This window comes from Phyllobates terribilis, unplaced genomic scaffold (genome assembly GCF_046119375.1).
Source record: "Phyllobates terribilis strain yellow unplaced genomic scaffold, ASM4611937v1 Scaffold_9__5_contigs__length_417890890, whole genome shotgun sequence".
In the NCBI taxonomy this organism is placed as follows: Eukaryota; Metazoa; Chordata; class Amphibia; order Anura; family Dendrobatidae; genus Phyllobates; species Phyllobates terribilis.
The window spans coordinates 412,890,344-412,906,619 of NW_027362769.1; the positions used below are offsets into that span (position 1 = coordinate 412,890,344).

The 16,276-nt window shown below is 50.6% G+C and overlaps 1 protein-coding gene across 1 annotated transcript in view; it reads right to left on the reverse strand.

Moving 5' to 3' along the window:
• Positions 1 to 16,276, reverse strand: part of GREP1 (glycine rich extracellular protein 1) — an 89,210-nt gene that overhangs the window by 4,766 nt on the left and 68,168 nt on the right. Inside the window, exons 8-19 of the mRNA XM_073646280.1 lie at positions 14,048 to 14,074; positions 13,926 to 13,952; positions 13,723 to 13,755; positions 13,605 to 13,631; positions 11,833 to 11,859; positions 11,697 to 11,726; positions 8,575 to 8,631; positions 6,605 to 6,676; positions 6,458 to 6,520; positions 5,037 to 5,093; positions 3,519 to 3,548; positions 2,690 to 2,734 (exon numbers count right to left, since the gene is read on the reverse strand). Coding sequence (XP_073502381.1) covers positions 2,690 to 2,734; positions 3,519 to 3,548; positions 5,037 to 5,093; positions 6,458 to 6,520; positions 6,605 to 6,676; positions 8,575 to 8,631; positions 11,697 to 11,726; positions 11,833 to 11,859; positions 13,605 to 13,631; positions 13,723 to 13,755; positions 13,926 to 13,952; positions 14,048 to 14,074 — 495 coding nt within the window. The remainder of the gene's footprint in view (positions 1 to 2,689; positions 2,735 to 3,518; positions 3,549 to 5,036; positions 5,094 to 6,457; positions 6,521 to 6,604; positions 6,677 to 8,574; positions 8,632 to 11,696; positions 11,727 to 11,832; positions 11,860 to 13,604; positions 13,632 to 13,722; positions 13,756 to 13,925; positions 13,953 to 14,047; positions 14,075 to 16,276) is intronic.

Genomic DNA, 16,276 nt, shown 5'->3' on the forward strand with positions numbered 1-16,276 from the left:
TTGTATACAATAATAAGGGAGGGCTTTGTATAAAATAAAGGAGGGCATTGTATATAATACGAGAGTGTGTGGTATAAAGTAATAAGGGAGGGCATCTTAAAATTATAAGGGAGGGCTTTGTATAAAATAATAATGGACGGCAGTGTATAAAATAATAGTGGAGGGCATTGTATAAAATAATACGGGAGGGCATTGTATAAAATAAAAAGGGAGGGCATTGTATAAAATAATAGAAGATACTGTATAAAATAATAAGGGGCAGAATGTACTAATAGGGTGCTGAGCTGGCGGTCATTACTCAGGAGAGAAAAGCTGGTCTTACAGCTTTGGTGTTGTGCGTCAGGAGCCCCTGTGGTATGTGTGCAGTTTAATGGTTGGTGGTCTGGGAGTTCTGCCCTCCAGTAGCCTGGTTGTGAGACAGAATTATGTTTGTTTTAAATGATTAAGCATCCAAATTTATGTTACTGGGAAGCAGTGTTCTGATTCTTGACCTCTGTCTGACTAATGGACCTGTATGTATAGTGCATGTTGGGAGGTTTTCAGGTGTATATGCTATGCTTGGGGTATGATGCTATGTGAATACAGCCCAACAGTATCATTATCAGGAAACATTGCAGAATGTGGACTGCTAGCTTTACCAGACATCTGACTTCAATAATCATCTATGGCAGAAGTAAAGCGCTTCCACACTAGCCGACCATGACCATTAAAGGGATTTTCCAACCATGCTCTACTTAAAAAGATTTTCCCACAAACAAAGTGCATTTTAATTAAGAGATCTTGGAATTATAATAAGTTCAGCAATTGGATGTGTTAATTTTTTTTTCCTGTGCTGAGATCATTTTATAATGTGCCCCTGCTGTGTACTGTGTAATGGCTGTGTAGGGAGGAAAGAAACAAAAGAGGATACAGACAGGACAGCTGCGGATAACAATCGATTCTTTCTGAGAGGCAGCTGCTGCGATCCCAGGCTGACATGTCTGAATACTCTCTTTCGCTTTCTCCTCTGGCCAGGAGCTGTGCAGACCATGTTCCTGCTAACAATCACAATGATTGGTCGTTTTCAGCTAACAATGGCGATTAATGGCTGTGTGCAACTAACAATGACTGGCCGTATACAGGTGACGTTGTCAATGACTGGCCGTGTGCAGGTAACAATGTCTGTCAGGGAAGTATTGAGGAATATTGAAAATGTTCTTCCAAATTTCCCTGACACAGATATTGACCATTCTTCCCCTTCTGCTCAGCACAAAAGCCCCAATTAACACACGCCTGAGAAATAGCTCACACAAACAAATGCCAGCCAAGGAGTGTTATAACTTCGTTAGGAAGCAAGCATCTTGTCGCTGAAAGACGCAGGAGGTAATTAAAATGCAACCTTGCTCTAATTTACGTGTAACCGTGAGGCTGCTTCCTGAGTCTCAAAGGAAAATTTGCAGACACGTTGACTCCGAAACTAAGTATGAAATATTATAAGGTCCATGCGTCCGACAATAACGGGACCTATATCTTTAGAGATAGAATCAACTAGGGAATGATAGGGATATTTTTCTGGCACTGAAAAACGCTACCTACACCAGAATAGCAGACTGCAGCTATGCGATGTGTGGTCTCTAAATGAAGATAAAATTCTAACGGAAAAAATGGCGTCGTTTGCAAGCTTCTGCGAGGTATAAGAGAACTCATGGACAGTACAGACTCACTCATTGCCAGGAAAGAATAAGAATTATAAGCAACGGGTCCTGTTCGATAACAGCATAATCAAACTGGGGAGCCCCTCCTCCACCTATATTGATTCGTCTCTGCGATCGTATAGTGTAAGTTTTCTTCTTTTATCCTGTTTATTTTATGTAACTGCTTATGTATTTTAATGTCTCCTTTGTATATAATTTTCCTAAACACTGCCTCCTTTTGAATTAAATATAAAATTTAATAGTTCTGTTTCTTTTGTTCTGTTTTGTTCCCTCCCCCAAAGCCATATACGCTACCAGAACGCAGGCGTCCGGCCAGGCCTGTATTATATTTCAAACTCAACCGGTGGTGGCAGAGAATAATAATAATCGGGCTATTGTGAAGCTGACAGTGACCGTACAGAGGGCGTAAACACGGATTCCAGGCTTTGGAACCCAGAGGTGTGACGCCATACCCTCACTGGTCACTTGCCGATATTCACGTATCGAGTAGTCTGGATCGCGTGCTCGCGATTCCGGACGAAATACTGACAGCATGATGGCACTGAGAGATATCGCGTGAGCTTCCCGGTGTCATCCCTGTCTGGAATCCCTGACAATGTCGATGACTGGCCGTATGCAGGTGACGTTGTCAATGACTGGCCGTGTGCAGGTAGCAATGTCGATGACTGGTCGTGTGCAGGTAGCAATGTCGATGACTGGCCGTGTGCAGGTAGCAATGTCGATGACTGGCTGTGTGCAGGTGATGATTGGCTATGTCAGCGTCACCACCTCCTTCACAAGCTAGGTAACATTACAGAAGGGGTGAGGAGTTGAATTCTGTGCAGTGATCTAAATACTTGATTACAGCAGGGACCCGTTGGGTAACTGTACTGCCCATTGCTGGTTCCAGCCCATCTGGCAGTTGCCACAATTGCAGAATGGATGATCTGACCCTTTGTGAGGCACAGATATCACCAACTTGCCCACCATGCAGTCAGATATCATATATCACGTACCATATGTCCATGGGCCCTGACCCCCTCCGAGTTGCTGGTATCCACCTACCGAGGCAAGAGAGAAATGACATAGAAGTGGGGTACAAAGTAGATGTGATTGGTGGGTACAGGTTAGGTGTAATTGGTGGGTACAGGTTAGATGTGATTGGTGGGTACAGGTTAGGTGTGATTGGTGGGTACAGGTTAGATGTGATTGGTGGGTACAGGTTAGGTGTGATTGGTGGGTACAGGTTAGGTGTGATTGGTGGGTACAGGTTAGGTGTGTTTGGTGGGTACAGGTTAGGTGTGTTTGGTGGGTACAGGTTAGATGTGTTTGGTGGGTACAGGTTAGGTGTGTTTGGTGGGTACAGGTTAGGTGTGATTGGTGGGTACAGGTTAGGTGTGTTTGGTGGGTACAGGTTAGGTGTGATTGGTGGGTACAGGTTAGGTGTGTTTGGTGGGTACAGGTTAGGTGTGTTTGGTGGGTACAGGTTAGGTGTGTTTGGTGGGCACAGGTTAGGTGTGTTTGGTGGGCACAGGTTAGGTGTGTTTGGTGGGTACAGGTTAGGTGTGTTTGGTGGGTACAGGTTAGGTGTGATTGGTGGGTACAGGTTAGGTGTGTTTGGTGGGCACAGGTTAGGTGTGATTGGTGGGGGTAGAGAGTGTTTGGTGAGGTACAGGGTGCTTGTGAGTGGTAGGGTACACAGCAGGTATGACTGGTGGCGTACAGGGTGGGAGTGATTGGTGGGTGGATGTGCGATTGGGAATATTGGGTAGATATGATTGGTGGGCGCCACATGTGCAATGTCTGTCATGCAAGGTCAAGCCCGGGATGATGACCATCACCTACCTTCTACAGGAGATGAAGGGGTCACTTCCTCTGTGGACACATACGGAGCGTATCAGTGTAAGAAGGAATGTGACGTCAGGGGGTGAAGTCAGAGGTAGATATTTGAGGACAGAGGAGAAAGGAGATGGGTAAGATAGAGATGTCCAAGTGATGCAGAGGTTACTAAACACACTTAGTCACAAAAGCAATTTAGGCATAATCCTTCAAGATTAAGGTAAAAATACACTGCCCGAGATGTTGTGTCTTCTTAAACTGAGACCCATGTGCTATAAAATATTAATTCTTTATTATAAATTCATATCATAGATCCACAGCACACCCTGGAAGAAGCGTGGCGAAACAGCGTCGTCGGGTGGTAGCCCTGATACATGCATTCTGCAGAGGTAGCATCACCCTGACTCTGGCATCTAATGGCCCAGGGAAGAAGAAAGCTGAAAGGGCAGAGCGAGGTCAGGGGGTGAGGGCAGAGCGAGGTCAGGGGGTGAGGGCAGAGCGAGGGCAGAGCGAGGTCAGGGGGCGAGGGCAGAGCGAGGTCAGGGGGCGAGGGCAGAGGGTGAGGGCAGGGCGAGGGCAGAGGGTGAGGGCAGAGCGAGGTCAGGGGGTGAGGGCAGAGCGAGGTCAGGGGGTGAGGGCAGAGCGAGGTCAGGGGGCGAGGGCAGAGCGAGGTCAGGGCGAGGTCAGGGGCCGAGGGCAGAGCGAGGTCAGGGGGCGAGGGCAGAGCGAGGTCAGGGGGCGAGGGCAGAGCGAGGTCAGGGCGAGGTCAGGGGCCGAGGGCAGAGCGAGGTCAGGGGCCGAGGGCAGAGCGAGGTCAGGGGGCGAGGGCAGAGCGAGGTCAGGGGGCGAGGGCAGAGCGAGGTCAGGGGGCGAGGGCAGAGCAAGGTCAGGGGGCGAGGGCAGAGCAAAGTCATGAGATGAGGGCGGAAAGGGGTCAGGAGGTGAGGTAGGAGAGAGATCAGGCAATGAAGGTGGAGCGAGGTCAGGTGGTGAGGGTGGAGAAGGGTGAGGGAGGAGAGAGATCAGGTAATGAGGGCAGAGAGGGGTCAAGTGATGAGAGAGGATAGAGATCACGGGATGATGGAGGAGAGAGCGGTCAGGGGGAAAAGGAGGAGAGGTAAGGGGATAGAGAGAGGCCAAGGGGTGAGGCTGGAGAGAGGTCAGGGGGGGTCAGGATGGACAGAGGTTGGGGGTCAGGATGGACCGAGGTCAGGGGGGTCAGGATGGACCGAGGTCAGGGGGGGTCAGGATGGACAGAGGTCAGGGGGGGTCAGGATGGACAGAGGTCAGGGGGGGTCAGGATGGACAGAGGTCGTGGGGGTCAGGATGGACAGAGGTCAGGGGGGTCAGGATGGACAGAGGTCGGGGGGTCAGGATGGACAGAGGTCGGGGGGTCAGGATGGACAGAGGTCAAGGGGGATGGTGGAGAGAGGTATCTAAACCGAAGAGAATAGAAGCTGTACAGCAGAGTGAGTGCAGGTACAAGGACAGAGATCTGCAGGATAACCTCAGAGGTGACGTTACCTTCTATTACACTTGGTGACACCGGCTGAGAGGAATATGGGATCTGTCCAGCTCCAGCTGCAAGAGAAGGCACTATGAGGTCAGAGACCAACACTAATTCCGGCCATAAAGAGAGAAATCTGAAGATCATGGGCATCTGCGCTGAATGACCACAGATATCAGATTAAATACATCCATCAATGGTCTGCAGATGAATATAAGCGGCCAAATAGCAGAAAGCTCCTTCAACCGCTATTCCTCCTCCAAAAGAAATAGGAACGCTCAGGTCAACTCTTTCAATGGAGACATAACAGCAAGCCACTGCCAGACCCATGTGTCCCCCACCAGACTCCTCTGACCCCTCCACCAGACCATTCTGTCCTCCTCCTTCTACAAACCTCTATGTCCTGAAGACAAGTCTGTCCCCTCCTCCTCCAGATCTGTCCTCCTTTTTCAGACTCCACTGTCCCCTCCACAAGACTGTTCTGTCCTCCAGGCCATTGTTCTCCTCCTCCTACAGACCCCTCTGTCCTCAAGACCCCTCCTCCAGACCTTTCTGTACACCTCCTCTTCCAGAATCCACTGTCGCCTCCTTCAGACTACTATATTTCTTACATGATGCTCCGCTGTCCTTTCCTCCACGCTCCTTTGTCTTCCACCATGCTCCTCTGTCCTCCACTTCATTCCTCTTTCTCTCTAACCATGCTCCAATGTCCTTCACCACACTCCTCTGTCCTCCACCATGCCGATCTGTCCTCTTCCACCATGCTCCTCTGTCTACCATCACACTCCTCTGTCTCCCAAACACGCTCCTCTGTCCACCATGCAACTCTGTCTCCCATCACACTCCTATCCTATGTCTCTCACCATGCTCCTCTATCTCCCATCACGCTCCTTTGTCCTCAATCATGCTCCTCTGTCCTCCACCACACTCTTCTGTCCTCCGCAAATTTCTCCGTCCCCTACCACTCTTCTCTGTCTCCCACGTGCTTATCTATTCTCCAGCATGCTCCCCTGTCTCCCACCACGCTCCACTGTCCTCCACCATGCTCCACTGTCTCCCTCCATACTCATTTGTCCTCCACCATGCTCCTTTTTTCTCCCCCATGCTCCTCTGTCTCCCACTACGCTCCAGTGTCCTCCACAACGTTCCACTCCTTTTTCTCTATATACAATTATATGATTCTCTTTTGACCTGACCTTGACTAAACATCTGACGGGTCTTGCTAAAATTGGCCATTTGGTTGAAATTAGTGTATGGCCACCTTAACATCCAGAAACCCAGTCTCAGAAGATACCAAAACCTGGTGCAAGAAGTCTCTATAACAGAGTTAATAATGTCCATATCTGTGAAACCCATGTGTGTGAACTATGTCCTTGTGTCCCTTTCCCATTGCCCCTTCAGTTCCTTGCAGAAGATCTTGCCCTTGTGAACACCTCACCATATTTGCTGCTGGCTGGATCTGGATACGCTGCCTGAGAGCCATAGGGGGACTTTACTCCTGCTGGAGGAAACACACGCAACACATGAGAAATACACACAGACCACCCATGGCATAAAAAGTCAATAAGCAGTGACTGCTCCTCACCAGACTTGGCGTCATAACCCAGAGAATCTGCAGCCAAAGGTTGGGATCTGTAGGGAAGCTTCCCAAAACTGCCTGCAAGGTAGAATGGAAGATGCCACCATGTTATTCAGACTAGGAGGGTAAGTGTAGGAACGATAAGGGCGCGAGAGGGGAAAAGAGGCACAGCGGAAGACCGGAAAGAGGAGGAAGGAGATACAGAGAAAGGGAAGGAGACACAGGAAGGGAGACAAAGAGGAAGGGAAGGAGACACAGAGGAAGTAAAGGACACATACAGGAAGGGAAGGATATATAGAGGAATGAAGGGAGACAAAGAGGAAGGGAAGGAGACACATACAGAAAGGGAATTAGACATAGTGGAATGGAAGGAGACACAGTAAGAGAAGGAAACATACAGAAGGAGACACAGGTGAAGAGAAGGAGACATATAGGAAAGGAGGAAGGGAAGAAAACACAGGGGGAGAGAAGGAGACCAAGAGAAGGAGACAGAAGAAGAGAAGGACACAAATAGGAAAGGAGGAAGGGAAGATAACAGAGGAAGAGAAGGACACATACAGGAAGAGAAGGGCACACATAGGAAAGGAAAGAAAGGAGAAAGGGAAGAAAACACATAGGAAGAAAAGGAGACCCAGAGAGAGAAGGAGACAGAGGAAGAGCAGAACACAAATAGGAAAGGACGGAAGGGAAGATAACAGAGGAAGAGCAGGAGACGCACAGGAAGAGAAGGACACATACAGGAATGGAAGGAGACACAAAGGAAGGGAAGGACACATCCAGGAAGAGAAGGAGACGGAGACATAGAGGAAAAGAAGGAGACAGAGCAAGGGAGGAAGAGAAAGAGGAAAGGAGGGAGACACATACAGGAAGGGAATGAGACACAGAGGAAGAGAAGTAAAGGAGACACAGAGAAAGAGAAGGACATGTACAGGAAGGAAAGGAGACATAAGAAGGGAAGGCGACACATATAGGAAAGGAAGGACACAAAGAAGAAGGAAAGGAGATAGAGTCAGAGAATGAAAAACAGAGCAAGAGAAGGAGACCTAGAGGAAGGGAGGGAGACGAAGAAGAGAAGGAAACACATACGGGAGAAGAATGAGGAAAGGAAGGAGGACAAGAATCGAAAGAGACAGAGGGAAGTAAGGAGACAAAAGAGAAGGACACCTACAGGAAGGGAAGGTGACACAGAGGAAGAGATGAAGACAGGGAGGAAGAGAAAGATACATATAGGAAAGGAAGGACACATACAGGAAGGGAAGGAGACATAGAGTAAGAGAAGGAGACAGAGCAAGGGAAAAGACACAGGAGGAAGAGACACAGGAGAAGAAGGAGATGCAGAAGGAGGAGACAGGAAGAAGTGACACAGGAGGGTGAGACACAAGAGGATGAGACACGGGAAGAAGAAGAGGAGAAACAGGAGGAAGAGACAAGAGGAGGTGACACAGGAGGAGGAGACACAGGAAGAAGATGAAACACAGGAGGATGAGACACAGGAGGAGGAGACACTAGAGGAAAAGCTTTGAAAAATGACGCCTGTGAACTTTTGAAACGTGTTGCCACATATCTTTGTCATGTGAACCTTTTTTTCTGCCATCAAGTTTTAAAGATGTTCAAATACATTTTTGGATTTTATGAATTTAGAACACATCTTCTTTCTTTACACAGGCGGTGGAGTCACAGTAGGAAGAGACACGGGAGGAGAAGACGACACAGGAGGAGGAGGAGACACAGGAGAAGGAAGAGAGACAGAGATAGGAAAAGGAGGAGACACATGAGGATAAAAATGAGATAAAGAGAAGGAGACACAGAGAAGAAAGAGGAAGAGGAAACACAAACAGTGCAGGGGACACACATTAAGGAAGGTAGACACTGTGAGAAGGAAATTGTTGAAAGAGTTAAAGTGGGGAGAGATAACATTTTAAAAGTGAGGAGAGAAGATGGAAAGAAGCAGAGCGGACCCTGGGAGGGGAACTCACCAAGCTTAGAGCTTTCCCCGACTGGACCCTGATAGGCGCTGAGTGGAGACTTTATTCCTGTAGAGGGAAACGTAAAGACAACGTACTATAATGTCCTCATGGGAGAGAGTTTAAGAGTATAGCTAAACCCCTCAGTCCCCCCACACCCCTCTGTCTTCATCCTTCACACCCCTCTGTCCCCTCACACCCCTCTATTTTTCTGCTTCACACCTCTGTCCCTTCACATGCCTCAGTCACCCCCACAACCCTGTTTTCCTGCTTCACACTTCTTTTTCCCTTCACACCCCTCTGTCCCCCCACACCCCTCTATCCTCCTCCTTCACACCCCTCTGTCCCCCCACACCCCTCTATCCTCCTCCTTCACACCCCTCTGTCCCCCCACACCCCTCTATCTTCCTCCTTCACACCCCTCTGTCCCCTCACACCCCTCTATCCTCCTCCTTCACACCCCTCTGTCCCCCCACACCCCTCTATCCTCCTCCTTCACACCCCTCTGTCCCCCCACACCCCTCTATCCTCCTCCTTCACACCCCTCTGTCCCCCCACACCCCTCTATCTTCCTCCTTCACACCCCTCTGTCCCCCTACACCCCTCTATCTTCCTCCTTCACACCCCTCTATCCTCCTCCTTCACACCCCTCTGTCCCCCCACACCCCTCTATCCTCCTCCTTCACACCCCTCTGTCCCCCCACACCCCTCTATCCTCCTCCTTCACACCCCTCTGTCCCCCCACACCCCTCTATCCTCCTCCTTCACACCCCTCTGTCCCCCCACACCCCTCTATCTTCCTTCTTCACACCCCTCTGTCCCCCCACACCCCTCTATCCTCCTCCTTCACACCCCTCTGTCCCCCCACACCCCTCTATCTTCCTCCTTCACGCCCCTCTGTCCCCCCACACCCCTCTATCTTCCTCCTTCACATCCCTCTGTCCCCCCACACCCCTCTACCCCTCTATCTTCCTCCTTCACACCCCTCTGTCCCCTCACACCTCCCTGTGACAACACAGCTTTTCTCCTTAATAATGCCAGACATACATTCCATAGGTCAGGAACCATACACCTTTAATGTTATGTTAACTTGTGTTCTTCTTTGATTGGTCAACACAGATAATTGTTCGTATAAACCTGAATGTTGATCAGTTGAGATATTTGGTAATTGATGAATGGCTGCTATTAACATCTTACAACAAATCATCTGCCAGTTTTGCAATACAGGGACTCTGAACAATGGATTGTGAATTAATATCATGATCCCTGACCCTTGACCTGTGAATGATGGCTTGAAAGGTCAAATGTGAACTATAAAAAGGGGTTATCTGCGTCTGTTCTGAGAGACACTACAGGAGGACAGCCTAAGGAACCACAGCCCTGGCTGGAAAGATACAGACCTGCTTCATTGACCATTGCTGAACTCTCAGAGACGATTTAAAGAATCCAGGTTGGGACAATCAGGTCACCTGGGCACATATTTCACTGCCCTAAACCTGGCGGGCCATCGAAAGGGTGAGACTATGTAATTTTGCTTGGGTATTTGCTGGGACTGTTCTATATGTTATTGATTGCTGGTGGTTCAATAAATTATTGCCACGCTGTTTTACCCTCACCCTGTAATGTCTGAGTAGTGTTACCCTGGGTCTTCACATATTAGTGGCAATGGTGGGACACTACTCAGCCCAACTGATACGGGGGAGCTGCAGGGGACTGGTGTTCGCAGACACCGTCCAAGGGTTCCACAACCAGGGAGGCATATAAACAGACCCAGCAGACCGTAGGTGAGGCACACACAGCAGGTTTCGGATGACACAATGTCCAACCCCACCAGCCCGGCCTTGGGAAGAGGACTGGGAGAGGGCATATGCCACAATAGAGAAAGAATGTTTGGCCATAGTCAGGACTCTTAAAAAAAATGCAGCCCTACCTCTATGGCAAGGAACTGACCACAATCCTTTAAGTTGGCTAAATCGGACTGCTGGAGACAATGGACGCTTACTCGGATGGAGTCTGACCTTACAGTCCTATCATTTTTCAGTCTCCCATAAAAAAGGCAAAGCTCATGGAAATGCCGATGGACTGTCCAGACAAGTGGAGAAGGATGATCGGAAGCCTATCAAGTCTGGCAGCCCCGTCAACAGCGACCCACTACAGGATCCAGCAGTCTCCAGGGCTAATTAAGAAGGGGGAGGAATGTGACGACACAGCTTTTCTTCTTAATTATGCCAGACATACATTGCGTAGGCCAGGAGCTACATACCTTTATTGTTATGTTGACTTGTGAACCTGTGTTCGTCTTTGGTTGCTCTACACAGATTATTGTTCGTATAAACCTGAATGCTGATCACTTGAGGTGATATTTGGTAATCGATGAATGGCTTTTATCAACATCTTACATCAGCTCTTACAAGGTATCGTCTGCCATACTGGGATTCTGAACAATGGATGTTTGCTAGATATGGTAAATACCATTGTAGGGCGTTTGTCAGGCAACATTGGGGCGGGGGGGGTGAGCTGTGGATATTCGAGCTCTGTGGAATAATATCATGATCCCTGACCCTTGACCTGTGAATGATGGCTTGAAAGGACAAATGTGAACTATAAAAAGGGGGTCTCTGCATCTGGTGAGAGACACTACAGGATGACAGCCTAAGGGACCACAGCCCTGGCTGGAAAGATACAGAACTGCTGCACTGACCATTGCTGAACTCTCAGACGATGTGAAGGATCCAGGTTGGGACAATCAGGTCACCCGGCCACATATCTCACTGCCCTAATCCCGGCGGAGCGGGAGGGTGAGACTGTGTAATGCACCATCTCGTGTATCTGCTGGGACTGCTCTATATGTTAGTGATTGATTCAATAAGTTATTGGCACACTGGTTCCCATCACCCTGTGTTGTCTGAGTAGTGTTCTGCCCACTGAAGACCCCGGGTCTTCACACCCTCTTTCCCCACACACCCCTCTGTTTTTCTCCTTCACTCCTCTCTGACTTCCTCCTTCATACCTCTCTATCCCCCCCCACTCCTCTGCTCTCTGTTATCAGTCATTTCACGCTGATTGATCATTTACATCATATTTGTGACCGATCTCTGCACGCTCTATGACGTAGCCTTTGGGCTGCCACTCACCTTTCCCATTACCTTGATAATTGGACAGACCTGAAATGACAGGCAAGCTTCACTGGTGAGTGGGCATCGGGGGCCATATATGAATGATGGCAATAAAGGGGGTGATGATCGCCCCAAAGACGTATGTGTAACTTACCATTAGGATAAGGTTGCTGGTAGAGACCTGGAAATACATAAAGGGAAAGGTCACAGAGAGTAACATGGGATGATGTGGGTGATCTATCGAGGAAGGTAGGATGGTGAGGGTAATGTAGCATGGAAGGGAGGATGGTGGGAGCGATGTAGAGTGTCAGGGAGGATGGTGGGAGCGATGTATTGTGGTAGGGAGGATGGTGGGAGCGATGTATTGTGGTAGGGAGGATGGTGGGAGTGATGTATTGTGGTAGGGAGGATGGTGGGAGCGATGTAGAGTGGCAGGGGAGATGGTGGGGGCGATGTAGAGTAGCAGACAGGATAGTGGGAGCGATGTAGAGTTGTAGGGAGGATGATGGGAGCGATGTAGAGTTGTAGGGAGGATGATGGGAGCGATGTAGAGTGGCAGGGAGGATGATGGGAGCGATGTAGAGTGTCAGGGAGGATGGTGGGAGCGATGTAGAGTGGCAGGGAGGATGATGGGAGCGATGTAGAGTGTCAGGGAGGATGGTGGGAGCGATGTAGAGTGGCAGGGAGGATGATGGGAGCGATGTAGAGTGTCAGAGAAGATGGTGGGAGCGATGTAGAGTGGCAAGGAGCATGATGGGAGTGATGTAGAGTGGAAGAGAGGATGGTGGCAGCGATGTAGAGTGGCAGGGAGGATGGTGGGAGCGATATAGAGTGGCAGAGAGGATGGTGGCAGCGATGTAGAGTGGCAGAGAAGATGGTGGGAGCAATGTAGAGTGGCAGGGAGGATGATGGGAGCGATGTAGAGTGGCAGAGAGGATGGTGGCAGCGATGTAGAGTGGCAAGGAGCATGATGGGAGTGATGTAGAGTGGCAGAGAGGATGGTGGGAGCGATGTAGAGTGGCAGGGAGGATGATGGGAGCGATGTAGAGTGGCAGAGAGGATGGTGGCAGCGATGTAGAGTGGCAAGGAGCATGATGGGAGTGATGTAGAGTGGCAAACAGAATGGTGGGAGCGATGTACAGTGGTAGGGAGGATGGTGGGAGCCATGTACAGTGGCAGAGAGGATGGTGGGAGCGATGTACAGTGCCAGGGAGGATGGTGGGAGCCATGTACAGTGGCAGAGAGGATGGTGGGAAAGATGTAGAGTTGCAGGGAGGATGGTCGAGGGGATGTAGCATGGCAGGGAGGATGGAGGGAGCGATGTAGCATGGCAGGGAGGATGGTGGGAGCGATGTAGAGTGGCAGGGAGGATGATGGGAGCGATGTAGAGTGGCAGAGAGGATGGTGGCAGCGATGTAGAGTGGCAAGGAGCATGATGGGAGTGATGTAGAGTGGCAAACAGAATGGTGGGAGCGATGTACAGTGGTAGGGAGGATGGTGGGAGCCATGTACAGTGGCAGAGAGGATGGTGGGAGCGATGTACAGTGGCAGGGAGGATGGTGGGAGCGATGTACAGTGGCAGAGAGGAAGGTGGGAAAGATGTAGAGTTGCAGGGAGGATGGTCGAGGGGATGTAGCATGGCAGGGAGGATGGAGGGAGCGATGTAGCATGGCAGGGAGGATGGTGGGAGCGATGTAGCATGGCAGGGAGGATGGTGGGAGCGATGTAGCATGGCAGGGAGGATGGTCGGGTGACGTAGCGTGGAAGAGTGGATGGGTGGGGTGATGTAACGTGGTAGGGAGGATGCTGGGGGTGATGTAGCGTTGCAGTGAGGATGATGTTGGAGACGTGGTGTGTCAGTGTGGACGATGGCGGTGATTGGGCTATTGAGTATGATACAGACGAGAGGGGTGCAGTAGTAATTACCTGTTTTCGCTGGTTTGGCTCCCAGACCTGTAAGATATAGAAGTTGCGGGTCAGCCCCTGGATACCCATCCCCTGGATATGTCTTATAAGGGGCTCAGCCCATTGCACTCAATCATACCTTGAGGAAAGAAGCTGTTGGGGTACCCGGCACCTGTGGAGAGAGGGGCATAATTAGTATAAAGGGCGGTGGTGCTCCATTATTACCGGGGATAGTATGCACACACTTCCATGGGTGTCACGGGTCGCTGGACCCTGCTGCTGTCAATTTCTAGAGGTTCCCCCTCTGCCCGGTGGCCGGGGCACTGGTGGGATGGAGCGTACCTGCTTTAGAAGGTTTCCCAATTCCACCTGAAATATTGAAAATATGAATGAAGATTGTGTAACAACCACTAACGACCCCACGTAGGAGGAGAGCTGCAGGCAGCCGAGACCCCCGTCCTCACCTTGTACACCAGCAGCGTTCCCATAACCTGCAACACAATGCAGATAATTATCAAAGGTGCCACAGACCCCAAAATATCCCACCAGGACCCTCCACATCTATCAGACCATCCCCTCCTTACATCCTCCATATATAGGACACCCTCACCCCCCGAAAACCCTCTGTATATATGACACCCTCACCCCCCCGTACACCCTCTGTATATATGACACCCTCACCCCCCCCGTACACCCTTCGTATATATGGCACCCTCAACCCCCCGTACACCCTCTGTATATATGACACCCACACCCCCCGTACACCCTCTGTATATATGACACCCTCACCCCCCGTACACCCTCTGTATATATGGCACCCTCACCCCCCGTACACCCTCTGTATATATGACACCCTCACCCCCCGTACACCCTCTGTATATATGACACCCTCACCCCCCCGTACACCCTCTGTATATATGACACCCTCACCCCCCGTACACCCTCTGTATATATGACACCCTCACCCCCTGTACACCCTCTGTATATATGACACCCTCACCCCCCCGTACACCCCCTGTATATATGACACCCTCACCCCCCCGTACACCCTCCGTGTATATGACACCCTCACCCCCCCGTACACCCTCTGTATATATGACACCCTCACCCCCCGTACACCCTTCGTATATATGACACCCTCACCCCCCCGTACACCCTCCGCATATATGACACCCTCACCCCCCCGTACACCCTCCGTGTATATGACACCCTCACCCCCCCGTACACTCTCTGTATATATGACACCCTCACCCCCCGTACACCCTTCGTATATATGACACCCTCACCCCCCGTACACCCTCTGTATATATGACACCCTCACCCCCCGTACACCCTCTGTATATATGACACCCTCACCCCCCCGTACACCCTCTGTATATATGACACCCTCACCCCCCGTACATCCTCCATATATAGGACACCCTCACCCCCCGTACACCCTCTGTATATATGACACCCTCACCCCCCGTACACCCTCCGCATATATGACACCCTCACCCCCTGTACACCCTCTGTATATATGACACCCTCACCCCCCGTACACCCTCTGTATATATGACACCCTCACCCCCCGTACACCCTTCGTATATATGACACCCTCACCCCCCCGTACACCCTCTGTATATATGACACCCTCACCCCCCGTACACCCTTCGTATATATGGCACCCTCACCCCCCCGTACACCCTCTGTATATATGACACCCTCACCCCCCGTACACCCTTCGTATATATGACACCCACACCCCCCCGTACACCCTCCGCATATATGACACCCTCACCCCCCCGTACACCCTCTGTATATATGACACCCTCACACCCCGTACACCCTCTGTATATATGACACCCTCACCCCCCGTACACCCTCTGTATATATGACACCCTAACCCCCCGTACACCCTCTGTATATATGACACCCTCACCCCCCGTACACCCTCTGTATATATGACACCCTCACCCCCCGTACACCCTCTGTATATATGACACCCTCACCCTGAACACCCTCTGTATATATGGCACCCTCACCCCCCGTACACCCTCTGTATATATGACACCCTCACCCCCCGTACACCCTCTGTATATATGGCACCCTCTCCCCCCGTACACCCTCTGTATATATGGCACCCTCACCCCCCCGTACACCCTCTGTATATATGACACCCTCACCCCCCGTACACCCTCTGTATATATGACACCCTCACACCCCGTACACCCTCTGTATATATGACACCCTCACCCCCCGTTCACCCTCTGTATATATGACACCCTAACCCCCCGTACACCCTCTGTATATATGACACCCTCACCCCCCGTACACCCTCTGTATATATGACACCCTCACCCTGTACACCCTCTGTATATATGGCACCCTCACCCCCCGTACACCCTCTGTATATATGACACCCTCACCCCCCGTACACCCTCTGTATATATGACACCCTCACCCTGTACACCCTCTGTATATATGACACCCTCACCCCCCGTACACCCTCTGTATATATGACACCCTCACCCCCCGTACACCCTCTGTATATATGACACCCTCACCCCCCCGTACACCCTCCGTATATATGACACCCTCACCCCCCCGTACACCCTCTGTATATATGACACCCTCACCCCCCCGTACACCCTCCGCATATATGACACCCTCACCCCCCCGTAGACCCTCTGTATATATGACACCCTCACCCC